Below are 21900 nucleotides of genomic sequence, written 5' to 3' on the forward strand. Positions count from 1 at the left end.
ACCTCAGAAAAATTTCTGGAAAATAAGAACTATTAGGAAAAGTACAGGTAACCCCAGTTATAGTTTAATAATCTTCAGATTCCTTACAGTCAGCCGTATCAGAAATAAATCCAATCTGAAACTAAAAATATATGAGCAGTAGAAAATCTTGCAGTTATGTGACTTTTTTCTCATTCATCTTCATTTAAGACTTCCTGCAAAGCCTTCCTTGAGTGATGAAAATAACCTGCAAAGCAGGAGGTAAACTGCTGTGAAAAAATTAGTATTTTTGTCATTTTTATGAATACAGCTCCTTCTATTAGTATGTTTTATTAAACTACTCAGTCTTTTCAATAAGGCCTGCCTCATTTCATTTGGGCTGCATAGCTCTCACTTTGAGGTATAAGTATAAAAAACCCTTTCTGATGTGAATTTTATGAGAAGGCTGATGTCCCTTATTAATTTTCTAGGCTGGTTATAGTGATGCAGTGTATGTGTATTGGATGTGTGTGTGTGTGTGTGTGTGTGTGTGTGTGTGTGTTTCTAAACTCACAGCTGATAAATAAGTGAGTTATAAAAAGAACCTTGACATGATGACTTTATTTAATATCTCTGTTGAGATATAATTACCATAATTACCATACAATAAAATGCACGTACTTAAAATGCACACTGTGGTACTTTGTGACATATGTATGTGCCTACGAAACTGTCATTTAATTAAGATACTAAGCATTTTCATCATCCTCAGAAGTTTCTTTCTACCCCATTGTAATCCCTCCCATCTGTCCCTCTTACTTAAACAGCCACTGATCTGCTTCCCATCTGTAAATAAGTTTGCACTTCTAAAAATTTATATAAATTGAATCAGAAAATATGTGCTCTCTTTGGTTTCTTTCACTCAGCATAATTATTTTGAAGTCCCTCCATGTTGTTGATTATATCAGTAGCTCATTCTTTTTCATTTCTGAGTAGTACTCAATTGTACAGATATCCTACAATTTGTTTATCCATTTAGTAATTGATGGCCATTATTTCTAGTTTGGGGATATTACAAATAAAGTTGCTCTGCATAGTCATACAACTCTTTGGACATAAGTTGTCATTTCTCTTTAGACATAAGTTGTCATTTCTCTAGGAATGGGATGACTGGATCATAAGGTAGATACATGTTTAAGTATTTGAGAAAATGTTAAACTGTTTTCCAAACTGATTGTATTGTTTTACATTCTAACCAGTGGTGTATAGAGGTTCAATTCCTCCACATCCTCCCTGACCCTGGGTATGGTCAGTCTTTTTAATTTTAGCCATTGTAATATTTGTGTGGTAATATCTTTTTGGTTTTAATTTGCACTTCTCTAATGACAGAAGCTGTTGAACACCTTTTCATGTGTTTGCCATTCTTACATATATCCTTTTGTGAAGAGTATGTTCAAATATTTTTCCTAGAGTTTTTTGTTTTTGTTTTTTTTGAGTCACTTGTTTTCTTTTTATTGACTTTTGAGAATTCTGTAGATATTTTGAATATAGGTGATTTATATTTGATTTATTGATATATTTGATTTCTCAAGATATTTTTTCAATCTTTGGCTTATTTTTCATTCTCTTAAAATGAATTTTGAAGAAATTATGAATTTTGAAGAAATTCATAATTTTGATAAAGTACAATTTATCGATTTTAATGGTTCATGCTTTTGATGTTGTGTCTCAGAAAACATTGCCAAAACTAGGCCCCCAAAGATTTTCTCCTATAATTATTTTTTTAGTTTTTGTTTTTTCTTTAAGGTCTACCATCCATTTTGAATTAATTTTTGTATGTGGCATAAGATGTGGATCTGAGTTCCTTGTTTTTGTTTTTGATTTTTGTATATAGGTATTAGGATATCTGCTAGGAATCCAGAAAATTATCTACAGAATCATTTTTATAACTATAATCATGATGTGCCTTGTGATATTTCTTCATGTTTCCGATGCTTGGGATTTGTTGAGCTGCCTGGATCTGTAGGTATAGTTTTCATCATATTTGGAAAATATTTTTCTGTCCCCTCTGCTTCAAAGACTTCACTCACTTCTCTTTTATGTGTCCCACAACTCCCTGATGTCCAGTTTTTTTCTTTTCTCTGTGTTTTACTTTGTATCGTTCCTGTTATGTCTTAAAAATTTACTAATCTTTTCTTCTACAATGTCTAATCTTCTTTATTTTCTGCTAGTATATTTTCCGTCTCATACATTGTAGTTTTCATCCATAGAAGTTCAGTTTACATCTTCTTGTATTTTCCATATATCTATTTAACATTTTCAGTATAAGGAATATAGTTATAATAGCTATTTTAATATCATTGGCTGCTAATTCTAAAAAGCTAGTGTATTTCCCACTTTTTTGCATGTCTATTAACGTTGACTGGATTTTAGACATGAATTTTACCTTGTTGAGTATTAGGTGCTCTCTAGTGCTCTATAGCTTCTTGAATTTTGTTCTCTTACGTAGTCAATTCCTTGAAAACAGTTTAATCCTTCTGGGTCTTGTTTATAAGATTTTCTAGGTGGCACCAGTGAAATTTCAATCTAGGCTAATTATTTCCTACCACTGAGGCAAGGTTCTTCTGAGTCCTCCACCCAATACCTTATGAATTAGTTTATTTTTCATTCTACCTAGAGGCATCAGGCAATTTTCCTAGCCTGGGGTGAGCTCCAAGTGTTGCACCCTTCGGTCCACTCAGACGGTTCTTTCCTCAGTAGTTTCCTTACTTGCATGAGCTGATCCGAGCTCTGCTGAATTCCCGAGTGTGTACTCTGCAGATCTCTGTGGGCTTTCTTTGTGCCCTTCCTCTCAGCTCTTTCTCTTTATCTCAGAGGACTGGCCAGGCTCCACCTGGATTCTTCCTCTCTGTGCTACAGCCTGAAATCCTTCTTAAGGCAGTAAACCTATAAGCAACTGTAAGACCCACCTGGTTTATTATTGTCCTTTCTTTCCTAATGTCGTGTCTTCAAAAACTGTTGTCTCACGTATCGTCTGTTATACTTTTTCTGTTGTTGCAGACAGGAGGACAAATCTGGGCAGTGTCTTGGCCAGAAACTGAAACTCTCTTGAATCCCAACATTATCATCATTAATGGGGGGGGGGGGTGGATGCCGATTTGACATACTTAATAATAAATATGGGAGGAGAGAAATAAAATATCAAAGGTCATGGCTCGGAAGCAGTGCTTTTTTGGCACTGAGTGAGTTGGTTGCTTGACGCAGAATCTTCTGTGGTGGCCTTGAGTATGGCAGACATATGGTGGCCTCCGGGTCTGCTAGGAATCCAGGAAACCTCCTATAATTCTCAAATTGAGGGAAATACAGCCACTCCGTTCTTTCACCTTGATGGGAGCCGAAGTGAGATTTTGAAGAGTGTTCTCTGTACTTACCAGTCATAGCTCATAGCTCCTTCAGCTCTAGCCTTTAGTGATCCTTCAGCCAAAATGTACAGCGTTGATGTTCTCATTTAAAAAGAAATCGTGAATGCCCCCATTGTAGAAAGAAGTAATATTAAGAGTATCTGTTGAATTATTCCATTCAGTGGATCAAAATTTCCATGGCCTTTGCAATTATGGGGCTGAATACTGTCTTTCATGACTCTCCAAAGCAGGGCTTCTCTTCTGTAGGATATTGATGAAAATGCTACCCATTTATTTACTCTGATGATAGCCAGGAAAGTAGAAATACCTGTGTACAGAAAGTCTCATTAAAAAATGTACTACATTTCGTTCAGCAGCATAATGGAGAAACAGTCTATAGAAGACTACATAGACAGATAGGTCCATATTATAAAAACGTGGATCATTCTTCTTATAGTCCTTACAGTTTATAAGATTTTTCACCACAAATTAAGTCATGTAATGTTCACAGTCACTTTAGAAGTGTACAGAATTCATGATTTTAAAGCACATTTTCAATTATGCCAATGACAAAATTTCAAAGGTATTAAAATGTAGGAGCAGGAAGTATTCTTATTATCTGAGTCTACATGTATCTGTAGGTGAGAGTTGATTTATAGAGTTATTTTTAAGAAATTAATTCTAGAATTAAGTGAGATTATTTTTCTGTATATACAAAATTTAACTCAGTAGCAGTGCCAGTGATTTAGATGTGGCATTGTTTGCATGCCTTCAGTGGTTTCTTCCTCTTAGCAGACGTTATTGTCTTAATTTTTTTTTTTTAAAAAAGCCACAGTCGTTGAAGGGAAAAATAATTCAACGCAGTGAACTGAAAGTCCTGATTTGTTCCCTTACAATCCTCTCTTGTCAAAGATATACCTTAAAGGGAGATACAGGTGTGAAGTCTTTCTACTTAAAACTTGTACATGAAATAGAATAAGTGGTTCCCTACAAGTTTCATGCCAGTTGTTTCACCAACAATGTTAACAATTAAATTGCTGATAGGAGTGCAAACACTTTAAAAACCATATTGGCATTACCTACTAAAGCATATGAATGGCCCTGTCATTTCACTCTTAGGTATACTTCCCCCCAAATCAGTATACTTATGCATCAAGAGACATGTACAAGTATGCTCACTGAAGCTTTTATTTCCAGCAACAACATAAATGCCATTGACAATAAAAGGGAAAATGCATCATGGTACATTTTACTGTGAAATACTGTAAAGCCACGAAAATGAACTCATTGTACCCACCTGCAACAACATTGTGAATGAAACTACAAACAGAAGAAAACAGACTGAATGATTTTTTTTTTTTTTTTTACTCTGAAGTTCAAATATAGACAATGAATGATACTCTTTTAGGAATGCCTATTTAAGTAATAAAATTATAAACCACATGAAGATTAAGTCCTCGATTGCCTTGGTAAGTGGGAGGTGGGTTACTTTTGTGAGGCTGGAGATATGAATGGAAGGCACACGTGATGACTTTTAGAGTGCTAGCAGCATTGTTTTGCTTGACATTGGTGCTTATTACATGGGTTGTCTCTTAACAATAATTCATTCAACCTTATTGTTTTGCATGCTTTTCTGCATGTATGCTGTCTTTCAGATAAGGATTTTAAAGTAATGTGAATTTACCACCCCTGAAAAATAAAAATTTCAATTATATGAATACAGTATCTATCCATGTCCTCTATAAATAAAGAACTAAAACAAATATTGCTTTCATCTGAATGTAAAGTTAAAAAACATGTATAAAAGAATATAAGAGCCAAGGGCACCTGGATGGCTCAGTGGGTTAAGCCTCTGCCTTCGGCTCAGGTCATGATCTCAGAGTCCTGGGATCGAGCCCCACATCGGGCTGCCTGCTCAGTGGGGAACCTGCTTCCCCCTCTCTCTCTGCCTGCCTCTCTGCCCACTTGTGATCTTGATCTCTCTCTCTGTCAAATAAATAAATAAAATTTTTTTTAAAAAAAGAATATAAGAGCCAAAGAAATCTATTTATAAGTAGAAAGGAATAAAATTAGAACAGATGCCCATTAAGCCCAAATCACTTAAGATTCTGAGACAGAAGAAATAAAGGAACTATGGGGAAAATGTATTCTTAACTGAGATCTTAGGATTGGATTCTTTGACCTCCAGCATCAATGCTAATATTACTAGGACATTATAAACATTTTGAGATCAAGGACCATACATGATCCTGTATCTGTCCCCAGCACATAGAGTGGAACCCCAAAGGCAAGTATGAAGTGCTGGGGAAACGGGAGTAGTAATGTTTTGCAGTGGGGATGAGGCATACTGGTGAATAGCATGGATTCTTGAGAAATATTTTCTAGGCTTTAATCTCCGTTCTACCACCTCTGTGACTCTGGGCAAGTTATTTACATTTTCAATGTCTCAATCTCCTCATCTGTAAAATGATTATGTTCATGGTTACTAGCTCACGAGGGGGTCATGTTACGTATAAATGCTTAGAAAAATATTTGGCACATAGTAACTAATCCACAAATAGGTGGATATGCTCATTGTTGTCAATCATTTGTCATCCTGAAGTGCTGTTTGTTCATCTTTGTATTATTGAGGCTTACATAAAGGTGATTCTGAACTCTAAAGATTATGAACCACTCTGCAGAAAGCAAGCAACAAATTTTAGTGTTAGCAAAAGCCCGAGGAAGACTCGTTTGTCAATAATAATTTTCCACTGCAGGTAGTTTTCCTTGAGGTCTGCTGAATGTACAAAATGGAAAGCATGACCATATGCTGAAAATTAAAGTGCTTATATAAAAGGAAAGAAAGAAAATGTGGAGAACTCACATTCTAGCTGACAATTCAAGCAGGATTCCCAGATAAAATACAGGATGCCCAGGTAAACTTGAATTTTGGATGAACTATTTTTTTGTAAGCCAGGTATTGCATAGGCATCCTGTATTAGGGAGTTTGTATGTTTAGCTTCACACCAAACTAAATGTTTAAGCATACATGACCATAGCCATCATGTTATGGGGTCTGGGTAGTATGGACTCCACATAAAATCCCTTTCTGACATTTTGAATTATTTTTCCAAAATGTTCCCAGTAATGAAATTCTAGAGTATGTGAATGAGCTTTCTAAAATAAAGATCTCTTCAATCCCATGCCCCCTTTCATATTCTTCAATTCTTTATTAACTCCCAAATCCAGGAACTAAAGTTCAGACTCCTTAACTTGATTTGTAGTGCCATAAAAATCTGGTCCACACTACCTAGTAACTTCCATCCCTAGTAGCTCCACACACATAGTCCCTGTGGGTATCTAGACATTTAAAAGTGTTCAGTTCTTTCTGAAAACATTGTGTTCTTTTATATTCCTTCCAACTAAAAACATTCCGGCTAATCCTCTAAGCACCAGCCTCATACTACCTTCTGTAAGCTATCTTCCACATCTCCTTTAGGCAAAGCCATTGCCTGTTCTGTGATCTCAGTACCTTTTAAGTGTAATGGTACAGGACACATATTTCACAATCTTATTCTCATTATCTCTCTTCTGAATGGAATTACGGAAGATGTGATGACTTAGAAAAGGAACTGATCCCCATTTACTGATGTATATTTGGGGGCTTGACTCATGGAAGGTGCTCATCAGAATTTTAATGAGCGAATAAGTGAGTGAATAAGTCAGTAAAGGCAACCGTATGAGTCATAGTTATGCTTCCAGCATAAACCTCATCTTAGTCAGTTACGAGTTTGTGATTACTCATTCTAAAAATAAAATCCAAAATAGCTGATCATCAGTGTGACCACTAAAGCTAGAGAGAGCTGCAAATGAACAAATTTGACATGCAGGTGAAGAACAGAGTAGTTAATTCTGGATAAAGCATTATAAATATGAAAAAATATATGTATAGAAATGATAACATTACCATAATAAAGTAGGAAGCTAAGAAATATATGACTTCATACCTGGAGCAAAGAACTATGAGAAAATGAAGAGTCCCTCTTAGATCTGTACAATAATGAGATGCATATTAATTTAGAAAAATAACTGTACAGAGTAATTAGTTATAACCCAGAAACATTCTCCCCAGTCAGCTAAACTCCTCCTCTAAAATTCAACATTCTCTAGTCTGCTAGACTGGTTTAGTTATTGATATTTAAAGTTTTTTTTGAGAAGCTGCACATTCATTCTCCTGTTAGAATATTTGTCACTTTCTACTGTAACTGGACTATTTCTTTGAGTACCTACTGTACTGTAAGAGCCTTGAGAAACGTAAGGAGCCATGATGTATTAATCTTTTCATTCTTAGCACTTAACACAGAACTAAGGATGAATAGACGAATGGGCAAAAGTTCTACATGTCAACTCTACCTTTAGACTTGCCTGAACTCCTATATAAACAATAATACTCCCTTTGTTACACCCAAATCCATTTAAATCAGAATCGCTGGTAGGGAGCCTTTGCATTGGTATGTTTTAAATGTCTTAGTTTTGGGGATGCTGGGGTGGCTCAGATGGGTAAACATCTGCTTTCAGCTCAGGTCATGATCTCAGGGTCCTGGGATGGAGTCCTACATTAGGTTCCCTGGTCAGCAGGGAGCCTGGTTCTCTCTCACTCCCTCTGCCTGCCATTCCCCCCTGCTTGTGTGCTCTTTCTCTCTGTCAAATAAATAAATATAATCTTTAAAAAGTAAAATAAAAGTTCTAGTTTTTATTTATTTTTTTTCAAAGTTCTAGCTTTTAAAACAAGCATTGACCTAACTTCATTTTCCTTAACAGAACGCCTTTAAAGTAGCTGCCATACCCACCCCAATCAGGGCACTCGCTATTACAGTACAGTTGACAATTCTTTAGGTCTCTAATATTCTCAGTTCTTTTCTACCAATCAACAAATATCTATTGCAAGGTTAAGTTACTATGCTACATGCCCCTGAGGTCATGTCCTCAGAGACGGGTTGTTCTTTGGCCCATATTTTCACCAGAGACATTGGTTCTTTTGGCCTCTACTATATGTTTTTCATATGAGTTCTATTTCTGATTTTTTTTTCCCAAGGCCTCAAATACTTGAGTATAGCACCCTCTTGGTTACCCTATCCTAGCCTTCCTTCTATCTCTTTTGGTTTTTTCTTTCTAAGTACCTTGGAATAGCTATCTTATCTTAGTAGCCAAATATGTGAGTAGATGAAATAAAGCCCCACTGGAATAATTTTATATGCAAACATCCTGAGGAATTGGACTTCACCTGGATACTAGTAGCAGAGATTTTTGTATCTAAATTGAGATCTCAAAATAAATGCTAGGATGCTGGGATATAGCTGAGGAGAGAATATCATCTTTGTTAGTAAGTGGTAAAGGTTAAGTTTCTCTTAGACTTGGGTTTTTTTGTTTGTTTTATGCTATTGTTCTAGGTAAGTGAAGGTTATCAGTGTTATTATAAAAGATTTGTGATATGTTCTGATTAAAGAATTCAGATTTTAGTTTGCTACTTTAAAATTAATTACTAGTGAATTGAGCCCAGAAAGGACTGGGAAATCCTGTAGATAATTCTGATTATGGCATAATTTAATTCAGTATCTGAGTGGGAGAACAGAACCTCTAGAAATTCATCAGAATTTATTTAGACTTAAAAGAGAAATTGTAAAACCATAGGCTTTAGGTAAGAAAAATAAATAAAAGATCAAATTTTAAAAGTCAGTCACTCATGGGAGGTTTGGAGAATATTTAATAGCTAATGGGGAGCCCAGGGAAGATGGGTTATTAGGATCAAAAATAGAAGGCTCTTGAAAATAGGCTCTGCCGGCTAATTAACAGTCAATAACAATATTGCAGGAGAAAGACGGCCTAAGGGAAAGAAATAAGGAAGTTGAGAAATTATGTCTTTGCAAAGAAAAAAATAAGGGCTTTATCATGGTGTCCTTTTAATATATGAAAACTAGGGTGCCTGAAAATTAGTTGTTCTTTCTTGATATTCATGGGCCTGGATGTACTTGGGAGATGAAAAGGAGTTATTTTCATGACTGAATTAAGTTATCTTTGTCTCCACTCAAGAGGAGGTTAGATGAATTTCTATCCCAAGAAAAATTGGATGACCTGCTCTAAGCAGTGATCAGTACTCAAAACAGTCTAAGCCACATTGACAAATAAATGTAGTTGCACTACTAGGGTCATGTGGCAGCTATCTGAGGATTCTGAGTAAACTCAAGGATGAACTGGGACACTGGTAGACCAGGAGTGGTACCTTCTGTATCTCCTACTCTACATATTACAAATATGAAGTAATTTGAAACTAATTAATTAATTGGTTATTTAGTTAATCATGTAAATTTAAAAGTCTCCAGAGGAGGTCCCAGAGAATTAGCCTCCATAAATCTCCATTTCACCATTTCCTCTCTGGCCAGCTGGTAGAGTCTATAATGAAGAATGGGGTTACTGAATATTAAAATATAATTACCTGAAATGATAAATTATAAAGATATAAGGATATAATATAATTACCTGAAAAGAAGTGACATGGTTTCTGTTTTAAGAAATTATGCCCAGGGAAGCCATTTTTTGAAGTCTCAAATAAGGAAAATAATTTTGATTTTCAAAAATTCTTTGATAGCCTACCACTCCAAAGTCATATTCATGGGCTTTAGGGCTATAGTTTGTCCAGTGATGGGTCTGAAAAGATCCAGGAAAAAAAGACTAGGAGTAACTGAACACTTCTCAGGGTACAGTTGTGTATCAGGTCATGAGTTCTCAGAGTGATCTTATGAATATGTTTCTGTCAATTCCTGGAAGAAGATTCTTACAGTAAAGTCTCCAAAGTGTGTATGGGTTGACATGATTTCTATTAATTAAAACCTAAGCCCAAGAGGGTAGACCACCAATACACCTTTATAAGTCTGTAGAAGATAGGCTAAGTGCAACATAATAATAAAAGTACAGAGTCTAAGTTATGCATAGAGTATGAATGAATTTGTATAATTAGTTACAACAGAGCAAAGGGCCTAGATATCCATGTGGAGCACTTCTTTCTTTCAAAGAAATGCATGACCAATGATCGATTCTCCCATCTCTTCCTCTCCTCTCCTTTCTTCCTTTACCTTGCTTTTTGATTCTGTCACACACACACACAAAAAGGCATCATGAGTTGATATCTAGAAATCCAAATTCAGCTTTTGATATTGTCCTCAGTCAGACAAGATGGTAGGTCGCAGTTTTGTGCTTTTGGAATGAGGGATCAGAATTCAGCTGGTTGTCTTAATTATAAAATCAATTTTGAATGAGACTGATTTTTTAGTCATTCTCATGAAGCAGTCATACATATAAAAACCTCAAAAATGACAGCTATTAATATTATAAATGAACTGTAAATATGACCAAATTCGGAAGTTCCTATTTTGTATAGGGACTGCTATGTCAAATTTTTCTTGGTTATAGAAGAACATAGTATATTTCACTATGTTTGGAATAGATAAGGACTTTTTTCTGGAAATGATAATGTCTTGATCTATGACAAAGAGAAATGTATGTGATTTATTACAAAGATGTTTAATTTTCATTTCATTACATTATATTCTGTGAACATTTATATCTAGTCTTTAATTAAACATGATTTATTCAAATTGAGGTCTGTTTCCATTTAGATTGCTTGCAGTGTTAATCACAGTGCAAATAGCCTTCACCGCCAAAAGAACTCCTGCATTAAACTAATATATAAATGCTTCCATGTAATTTGCATATGTTATCGGAGTCTACATGTTCCTAGGTGTGTACATATGCAAAAATATTTTATTTTTTGGCTACTATATTAAAGTACATAGCTCCTTTAATGTAACATTTGTATTTTTACACATATTAAACTTAAGGTAGTTTTTTTTTTAGTTTAAAAGAATCAAAAAATGCACAAGCAATAAAAGGTCATTCTTTATTCGAAATGGAGCGTGGATATAAAGCATTTTCTCTTCAGCAAATGCAATTCCAGTTCATTCAACCTTGTGTTAACCTCTGGATAAAGGTGAAACTTGTTTATTTTAGAATCTGATCTACTTAATTATAATTTCCTTTTTAGATAATGGTAGATCTTGCCTCATGATCAAATGGCTAGAAAGTTCAAAGGTTGATTTGTCTCCATTAGATTCACATTCACCTGTGTTAAGTAATATTTATTGGGTAAATACTTGGAAGAAATAAGGAAGCAAAGAACAGTAGTGCCTGCATATCCTTACAGACCTATAAAATGACTCTGGATAGTTCTCACATCATTGACTATGAAAGCTTCCTTCTATTAATGTTTTAAAGTAGCAAGAGCTGGGTTTGGTTTTCCTCATAATACATGGTTCAGTATTAAAATGAAAAATCACTTAGAACCTCTTATCTGAGAATTGAAGTATATATTTGATACTATTAGCATCGAATATGTGTTTCTCTGTTCTGCTTTCCTTCATTCGTTTCTTAATTCTATCCCAAATATTGGCTTTACTACGTCTATCTAAAGTATAAGGGTACAGAATGTACCCTCCCATTCGGCTCCAGGTCTTTAGTGCCAAAAAATAAAGGACAGTTCCCTCCACTGGCATTAATGGTCCATCATAAGCTGGTTCCTATCTCCATCCTCTGATTTGAGGTCTCAGAACTCCCCTTCCCACTCTGTGCTCCAGACAGACGGGCTACTTGTGTCCCTGAACAAATCGTCATACTACCATGAATGTTTCTTTTCAAAGTTGTAATTCATTCCGGTTTCCTGTTTGGAAATACACTACCATCTCCATTCTGTCGCTAATCTTAATTAAAGCTTTTCTTCAAGATCAAATTGTATTTCCCTGTGTGGTCCTCAGACATCAATACTCAGTTTCTTCCTTGTAAGTAAGTATATGAAAGAATAACTTGTTATGTTTAACTTTACAAAATAAGGCATTTTATTCTCTAACATGAAGATTTAACTTATTAGCCATTGACATATTCTCATCTAAATAAAAAAAGATTGTAGTCAATATGATGCAGTGAAAGACATAGTAGGCATGTTCCCAAGTAACCAATTATTCCCATTGCCTTACATTCAACTGACTGTAAAATAAACAGCACAGTGACGTTTGTGCTACTTTCAGAACATAATGAAAATATTTTGCATGTTAATCTGGTGTAAAGTAAAACTAAGTGAAATTTTGATTAAGAATAAAAAGAGCTGGGGCACTTGGGTGGCTCAGTGGGTTAAAGCCTCTGCCTTTGGCTCCAGTCATGATCCCAGGATCCTGGGATAGAGCCCTGCATTGGGTTCTCTGCTCAGCGGGGAGCCTGCTTCCACCCCTGCCCCCTGCCTGCCTCTCTGCCTACTTGTGATCTCTGTCAAATAAATAAATAAATAAATAGATAAATAAATAAATAAATAATAAGGCTGAGTATTTCATTCCTCCCTCCCTCCTTCCTTCTGGAGAGTTTTAGCTTCAAATATTTGGGGGTTTGTTATATTTTATAACACACAACTGTTTTTAGAGATTATCAGATTCTGATTTTATCCTATTATTTGATGTCATAAAATACTCAAATTACTTCATTCTTCCTGAATATAGTTATAAATTATCTCTACTTTCAAACTGTGACAGTCAACCGGAAACCAAAAAGGATGGCTTTTTCAAAGAAAGTCATCATCTGCCTAAGGAAATGTAGACCAAACTTTACACTAAACCTAAAATGAGAGGGTGACCAACTCTGATACCAAGAGGAGACACTGTTTAGAAGAAGAAATTTAAAAGAAAGGGCAAAATAGAACTGTTGCACTGTTTGGTTCTTATTTGGTCTTGAAGGGGTAATTTAATGATGATAATGCTTTAAGCAGACTTCAGACTACTGTTTTGATACTTTCTAGTGTACCAGAAGGCCCATTAGACATTCGAAACTATTTGTTTAGATTGCCTGCACCACTATTTCTAATCTTTTGTTAAAAATTTTGTCAGGAAACATATTTTGGTACCAGTGGTCTCCCAGATAGCATGTGGCATTCATGGAGATGCAAAGAACAGTGCAGGACAGAGGCTTCATTTGTAGGGCTCACAGGTTAACTAGGTAAGAGGGTGAAAGGCACATAAATAGACAATTGCTAGGTAACACTATTCAGGTCTATAAGGAGCTATGGGAATAAGAACAGAGAGAGCCTTCAATAGAAGTAGGTGGTAGCAGAAGAAAGAGATGGGGAGCAGTTGCTTATTACCCGTCTTCTTTACTAGCTCCCCCACAGCCCAGCATGGTGCTGTGCTTAGAGTGAATGATGTCTATCAGTGATGGATATTTGCCTGAATTAGTCATTATTTCTTTTTTCACTTATAATCATATTCATTGTATCTGTTGTCCAAAATTAGCATGGAAATTAGTACAATTTTCTGAATGTTTTATATTTCATATGATTTTGCATGAGGTGTAATAATGATATATCAAAGGTAAGTCCCTTTAGTCATCCTAATTTTAGAAACCCTTGAATGAGATTAGGAAGTGATCATCATTTACATTTATTATACTTCGCTTAATGTAACGAGCTTTAGCTATTAACTCTAATTTGCTTCTCATCGCATTCATCAAAGGCGAACTATTTAGAAACTAAAACATCTCTGTCAGTTAGAATTTTAATGAATTAAGATGAAATGAGACAGTGTTAATTGGCAGTTGTTGCTGCAGGGGAGGTTTCTAGATCTTGTAAGTGATACCAATTCATCTCTCTATCAGGGTTAATTTGCTTGATTTAATTCTAAAGATACACTGAATATTTCCCCACACTATTCATATTTATTTTCAGGATTGGGGAATGGTTTGCTTCTGTTGGTATTTCATTTGGATTCTCGATTCCACTTGAACTTGATTATTAATCAGTTGTTGACTTTAAGCACTACATGCACTTACACACTCACAAACACACAAAAGTTATTGCATTATGTAGATTTTGTTTTATTTGAAAGGCCTAACACCTTCCAATAATTAATCATTTTTTTCACCAAGAATTCTCATTCTTTCTGTTCTCTTTTCCTCAGACATAAATGAATGTGAAGCTGAACCTTGCAAAAATGGTGGCATATGTACAGACCTTGTTGCTAACTATTCCTGTGAGTGCCCAGGTGAATTCATGGGAAGAAATTGTCAATACAGTAAGTATTCACATATGTATATGTTTTTGTTGTTGTTTATATATCCTCCACTAATTCTGGAATCTGGGTCAAAATCAATATAATTTGCTTCTAGAGTTCATAATTTATTGAAATGACACATTTCATATTTGTTCTTGTTAATGCTGTTGATTTATGTATACTCTCTAGGATAGATCTCAGTGCATGCTGGATATAGGAGTGGCTACCTTGTGTTCTGAAAGGAGGGCAACATTTCTGTAGAGATTCAAGCACATCTCTCTTATGAACCCCATTTTGGCTTTTGAGTATGTGTATGACCTAAATTTCCACCAGAGGGGCTCCTCTGCTTCAGACAATAAATTCAAGGCACTCTAACCTGAAAGCCTCTATCACCCATAAAAGGAAGATTTGTATTGAGCTGGCACGCACATTAGTAAGAAATTTACACACTACCTTTTTGGAAGCCTAAGAGAGCAGGGTCTTATGATGATATATCAAACACTAGGACAGTAATTTGTCTGAAGTACTTTCAAAGAAGCAAAAAGCAACCCTTCTTCCCCAAAAGAAACAAAAACCAGAAGACAGGATTATAGTCAGTGGGACGAAACCAGAATTGGGCACAAATATGTGCTAATGAGGACAATAATGATATAGCTTAGTAATTGTTGGACACTTACGGAAACTCCGTAGCTCTACTGATTTGATACATATTGTACTATTAGAGCATCACATTATGCACATTCAGAAGGCAGATGCAGAAACTGAGACATAGAGGCTATGTGGTTTGCCCAGGCTCTCATAGTGACAGAAGCAGAACTAGAGGGAATGTAGAATCAGAACTTGTGATTTCCAGTTCATTCTATTTTCCTCTAAATCAAGATATCTCTTCAGATAGAATTGAATGAGATAAACACAAAAACACCCTATACCTCCTCTTTCGCTTACACATGTTCAGGAGCACAGATGTGTGCATGCACACACACACACACACACACACACACACACACACACACACACACATATACACACACACTCCCTCCTTTTTAGCCAGAGTAACAACTTTACATGTCGCTTTCCTTCTCTTCCTTTCCCTTTGACAAAGTTTATAAATTAAAACAGAGAAAATTACTTAAGGATGGATTTGGATTGAGTATATAAACAAAATGAGGATCTGTGAGTGCTCATTACCCTAATGCTGAACAACTTCAATAAAATAATAAAATCCTGAATATCAAAGAAATATCTTGGATGTGGGGGTGGATTTCTAAGCTTAAAAATAACTGGAGAAGATATTAATTGTGAGTTGACCTAGGAACTTTCAGTCATGGATGAATGGAAGAAAAGGACAGTCTGAGTAAGCAGGTTGATGATACAACCAAAAAGACTAGTGGCCACCCAGTCAACTAACCTAGCGACCTTCCTATAAAGCATTTAACTGACCATGCAGTACATTAACATAACTCAGATTCACTTGACCCTTGGCGCTCCCAGATACAGCTCTCGCATTCTCCTTTTCTTTGGTTTATGGGACTTGCAGATGGCTGCCTACATAGCATTAAAAGTTGTACTAAAAACACCCTAAGGTATCTGTAAATGAACACTTAATTAAAAAGATGAAGACCAAAAAACTAATGTCAGTGACTATTTGATTTTCTGGCAGCCTAAACGGACATCGGGTGCCAGAATAAAGTACTTTCCAGACAGTACTAGAACTTTGGCAGAGCTTAAACAGTGCCTGGCTACAAACATGACCCATAGGAGGCCCAGCCAGAGGAGCGACAAGAAGATGAGACCTTCCCATTATCTTCAAAGGAGAACTGTGTATAGGGGACATGTCATGGGAACCCTGCCTATCAATGAGCATCACTCTGAGGTGGTCAAGCACTAGCTCTCTGAATGTCCTGAACAGGAAGTGATGTCTGAATTGTAGGCACCCTGGGACAAGAGCCCTAGGTCTTGAAGTTGTGTTGGCCAAGGAGCAACTGGAGAGTCAGTTGCCTACAGGTTGAAATGCTACGTAGGCAGCCATCTGCTGTGAACTAGTTGTTGAAACTGGTGACTTATGCCTATTCTATCCTTCCATCAGAGATTTTGGTGAGGTCACCACATCTAAAAATACCCTCAAAAAGAAAGAAACTTGATTGATTATGGAACAACAAATTGAAATAGACCTTGAACTTTTAATTGTCACCAGATTATGTCTAGTGTCTTGCTATTATGTTTAATAAATTTCTTTGATTTAGTTTTACATTTATGTAATCTTTATATTTAAATCCAGTCTTCTCTTTGAACATGAGAGCAGTAGTGACTTCCTTATCCCATTGTATGTTCTGATATTCTCCCATTCCTCCGTGCATCTCTGGGCCCTAACAAAGAGATCAGAAAGAGTCACTTAGGATACACTGTAAAATATGTTCTTATTGAGGTATTTGTTTTTACTGTATTGACTTGCAGGAGTTTATAATAAGTTAAGGATCTTTAATCTCCCTACACATTGAGAACTTAAAGTACTCACTCACTCCAGGGTACACAGAAACCACCTGCAGGTTATAGGTGATGCCAGCTCTAAGCTAATTGAGGTTAGGATCTTGGAAATTGACAGCTCATAGATTATAATCAATATGCCCAACTTCCACTCTGAGTAAGATTTATAATCTTTCTCCTGAAGTTTCTGTCATGTCCCACAGGGTTACCCGTGGGTCAGCTTAAGCCTGCAGTTATGGCGGAGAGGCCCATTTGTTTTGGCAGTTATTTCAGAAGGAAGAGGAAAGGGAGAATGATGGAAACTTAATGCTGGGTAGGTCAGAGGATACCATATGTCCTTGTGTTCAAATCCAAACTGTTTTCACCCTAATCATGGGTGTCTGCACTCGTATTACTTCCCTCCTTCTACTATTTTCTTATATCTACCAATGGGTTAATTAAGTTCTGGTATATTTTAAAATAAAATCATTCTCAATACCCTCCCAAATAACAAATAATAAAAGATATTACAGAGGAATAGAATTTACTAAAAACATCTATATAAAAGTAATAAACTATAAACACAAGTAATAAACTGGGAGGTATTTATAATAAAGGTGAAAGGAAAACACTTTTTTTTTTTTATTTTTTATTTTTTATAAACATATATTTTTATCCCCAGGGGTACAGGTCTGTGAATCACCAGGTTTACACACTTCACAGCACTCACCAAAGCACATACCCTCCCTAGTGTCCATAACCCCACCCCCCTCTCCCAACTCCCCGACCCCCCGCAGCAACCCTCAGTTTGTTTTGTGAGATTAAGAGTCACTTATGGTTTGTCTCCCTCCCAATCCCATCTTGTTTCATTGATTCTTCTCCTACCCACTTAAGCCCCCATGTTGCATCACCACTTCCTCATATCTGGGAGATCATATGATAGTTGTCTTTCTCTGCTTGACTTATTTCACTAAGCATGATACGCTCTAGTTCCATCCATGTTGTCGCAAATGGCAAGATTTCATTTCTTTTGATGGCTGCATAGTATTCCATTGTGTATATATACCACATCTTCTTGATCCATTCATCTGTTGATGGACATCTAGGTTCTTTCCATAGTTTGGCTATTGTGGACATTGCTGCTATAAACATTCGGGTGCACGTGCCCCTTTGGATCACTACGTTTGTATCTTTAGGGTAAATACCCAATAGTGCAATTGCTGGGTCATAGGGCAGTTCTATTTTCAACATTTTGAGGAACCTCCATGCTGTTTTCCAGAGTGGCTGCACCAGCTTGCATTCCCATCAACAGTGTAGGAGGGTTCCCCTTTCTCCGCATCCTCGCCAGCATCTGTCATTTCCTGACTTGTTTATTTTAGCCATTCTGACTGGTGTGAGGTGATATCTCATTGTGGTTTTGATTTGTATTTCCCTGATGCCGAGTGATATGGAGCACTTTTTCATGTGTCTCTTGGCCATCTGGATGTCTTCTTTGCAGAAATGTCTGTTCATGTCCTCTGCCCATTTCTTGATTGGATTATTTGTTCTTTGGGTGTTGAGTTTGCTAAGTTCTTTATAGATTCTGGACACTAGTCCTTTATCTGATATGTCGTTTGCAAATTTCTCCCATTCTGTCAGTTGTCTTTTGATTTTGTTAACAGTTTCCTTTGCTGTGCAAAAGCTTTTGATCTTGATGAAATCCCAATAGTTCATTTTTGCCCTTGCTTCCCTTGCCTTTGGCGTTGTTCCTAGGAAGATGTTGCTGCGGCTGAGGTCGAAGAGGTTGCTGCCTGTGTTCTCCTCAAGGATTTTGACGGATTCCGTTCTCACATTGAGGTCCTTCATCCATTTTGAGTCTATTTTTGTGTGTGGTGTAAGGAAATGGTCCAATTTCATTTTTCTGCATGTGGCTGTCCAATTTTCCCAGCACCATTTATTGAAGAGGCTGTCTTTTTTCCATTGGACATTCTTTCCTGCTTTGTCGAAGATTAGTTGACCATAGCGTTGAGGGTCTATTTCTGGGCTCTCTATTCTGTTCCATTGATCTATGTGTCTGTTTTTGTGCCAGTACCATGCTGTCTTGATGATGACAGCTTTGTAATAGAGCTTGAAGTCCGGAATTGTGATGCCATCAACGTTGGCTTTCTTTTTCAATATCCCTTTGGTTATTTGAGGTCTTTTCTGGTTCCATATAAATTTTAGAACTATTTGTTCCATTTCTTTGAAAAAGATGGATGGTACTTTGATAGGAATTGCATTAAATGTGTAGATTGCTTTAGGTAGCATAGACATTTTCACAATATTTATTCTTCCAATCCAGGAGCATGGAACATTTTTCCATTTCTTTGTGTCTTCCTCAATTTCTTTCATGAGTACTTTATAGTTTTCTGAGTATAGATTCTGTGCCTCTTTGGTTAGGTTTATTCCTAGGTATCTTATGGTTTTGGGTGCAATTGTAAATGGGATGGACTCCTTAATTTCTCTTTCTTCTGTCTTACTGTTGGTGTAGAGAAATGCAACTGATTTCTGTGCATTGATTTTATATCCTGACACTTTACTGAATTCCTGTATAAGTTCTAGCAGTTTTGGAGTGGAGTCTTTTGGGTTTTCCACATATAGTATCATATCATCTGCGAAGAGTGATAATTTGACTTCTTCTTTGCCGATTTGGATGCCTTTAATTTCCTTCTGTTGTCTGATTGCTGAGGCTAGGACCTCTAGTACTATGTTGAATAGGGGTGGTGATAATGGACATCCCTGCCGTGTTCCTGACCTTAGCGGAAAAGCTTTCAGTTTTTCTCCATTGAGAATGATATTTGCGGTGGATTTTTCATAAATGGCTTTAATAATATTGAGGTATGTGCCTTCTATCCCTACACTTTGAAGAGTTTTGATCAGGAAGGGATGCTGTACTTTGTTAAATGCTTTTTCAGGATCTATTGAGAGTATCATATGGTTCTTGTTCTTTCTTTTATTGATGTGTTGTATCACATCGACTGATTTGCGGATGTTGAACCAACCTTGCAGCCCTGGTATAAATCCCACTTGGTCGTGGTGAATAATCCTTTTAATGTACTGTTGAATCCTATTGGCTAGTATTTTGTTGAGTATTTTCGCATCTGTGTTCATCAAGGATATTGGTCTATAGCTCTCTTTTTTGATGGGATCCTTGTCTGGTTTTGGGATCAAGGTGATGCTGGCCTCATAAAATGAGTTTGGAAGTTTTCCTTCCATTTCTATTTTTTGGAACAGTTTCAGGAGAATAGGAATGAGTTCTTCTTTAAATGTTTGGTAGAATTCCCCCGGGAAGCCGTCTGGCCCTGGGCTTTTTTTTGTTTGGAGATTTTTAATGACTGTTTCAATCTCCTTACTGGTTATGGGTCTGTTCAGGCTTTCTACTTCTTCCTGGTTCAGTTGTGGTAGTTTATATGTTTCTAGGAATGCATCCATTTCTTCCAGATTGTCAAATTTGTTGGCATAGAGTTGCTCATAGTATGTTCTTATAATAGTTTGTATTTCTTTGGTGTTAGTTGTGATCTCTCCTCTTTCATTCATCATTTTATTTATTTGGGTCCTTTCTCTTTTCTTTTTGATAAGTCTGGCCAGGGGTTTATCAATTTTATTAATTCTTTCAAAGAACCAGCTCCTAGTTTCATTGATTTGCTCTATTGTCTTTTTGGTTTCTATTTCATTGATTTCTGCTCTGATCTTTATGATTTCTCTTCTCCTGCTGGGCTTAGGGTTTCTTTCTTGTTCTTTCTCCAGCTCCTTTAGGTGTAGGGTTAGGTTGTGTACCTGAGACCTTTCTTGTTTCTTGAGAAAGGCTTGTACCGCTATATATTTTCCTCTCAGGACTGCCTTTGTTGTGTCCCACAAATTTTGAACCGTTGTATTTTCATTATCATTTGTTTCCATGATTTTTTTCAATTCTTCTTTAATTTCCCGGTTGACCCATTCATTCTTTAGAAGGATGCTGTTTAGTCTCCATGTATTTGGGTTCTTTCCAAACTTCCTTTTGTGGTTGAGTTCTCGCTTTAGAGCATTGTGGTCTGAAAATATGCAGGGAATGATCCCAATCTTTTGATACCGGTTGAGTCCTGATTTAGGACCGAGGATGTGATCTATTCTGGAGAATGTTCCATGTGCACTAGAGAAGAATGTGTATTCTGTTGCTTTGGGATGAAATATTCTGAATATATCTGTGATGTCCATCTGGTCCAGTGTGTCGTTTAAGGCCTTTATTTCCTTGCTGATCTTTTGCTTGGATGATCTGTCCATTTCAGTGAGGGGAGTGTTAAAGTCCCCTACTATTATTGTATTATTGTTGATGTGTTTCTTTGATTTTGTTATTAATTGGTTTATATAGTTGGCTGCTCCCACGTTGGGGGCATAGATATTTAAAATTGTTAAATCTTCTTGTTGGACAGACCCTTTGAGTATGATATAGTGTCCTTCCTCATCTCTTATTATAGTCTTTGGCTTAAAATCTAATTGATCTGATATAAGGATTGCCACTCCTGCTTTCTTCTGATGTCCATTAGCATGGTAAATTCTTTTCCACCCCCTCACTTTAAATCTGGAGGTGTCTTCGGGCTTAAAATGAGTTTCTTGGAGGCAACATATAGATGGGTTTTGTTTTTTTATCCATTCTGATACCCTGTGTCTTTTGACAGGGGCATTTAGCCCATTAACATTCAGGGTAACTATTGAGAGATATGCATTTAGTGCCATTGTATTGCCTGTAAGGTGACTGTTACTGTATATGGTCTCTGTTCCTTTCTGATCTACCACTTGTAGGCTCTCTCTTTGCTTAGAGGACCCCTTTCAATATTTCCTGTAGAGCTGGTTTGGTGTTTGCAAATTCTTTCAGTTTTTGTTTGTCCTGGAAGCTTTTAATCTCTCCTTCTATTTTCAATGATAGCCTAGCTGGATATAGTATTCTTGGCTGCATGTTTTTCTCA

General features: G+C 36.4%; 1 protein-coding gene across 2 annotated transcripts in view; it reads left to right on the forward strand.

The window, feature by feature from the left end:
• The window catches only part of EDIL3 (EGF like repeats and discoidin domains 3), a 413532-nt gene that overhangs the window by 213565 nt on the left and 178067 nt on the right, over positions 1-21900 (forward strand). For both annotated transcript variants that reach the window (XM_032335811.1, XM_032335809.1), the window contains one exon: positions 14384-14497. In XM_032335811.1, the coding sequence (XP_032191702.1) occupies positions 14384-14497 (114 nt within the window). The remainder of the gene's footprint in view (positions 1-14383; positions 14498-21900) is intronic.

This window comes from Mustela erminea, chromosome 3, assembly GCF_009829155.1.
Source record: "Mustela erminea isolate mMusErm1 chromosome 3, mMusErm1.Pri, whole genome shotgun sequence".
NCBI classification, from domain to species: domain Eukaryota; kingdom Metazoa; phylum Chordata; class Mammalia; order Carnivora; family Mustelidae; genus Mustela; species Mustela erminea.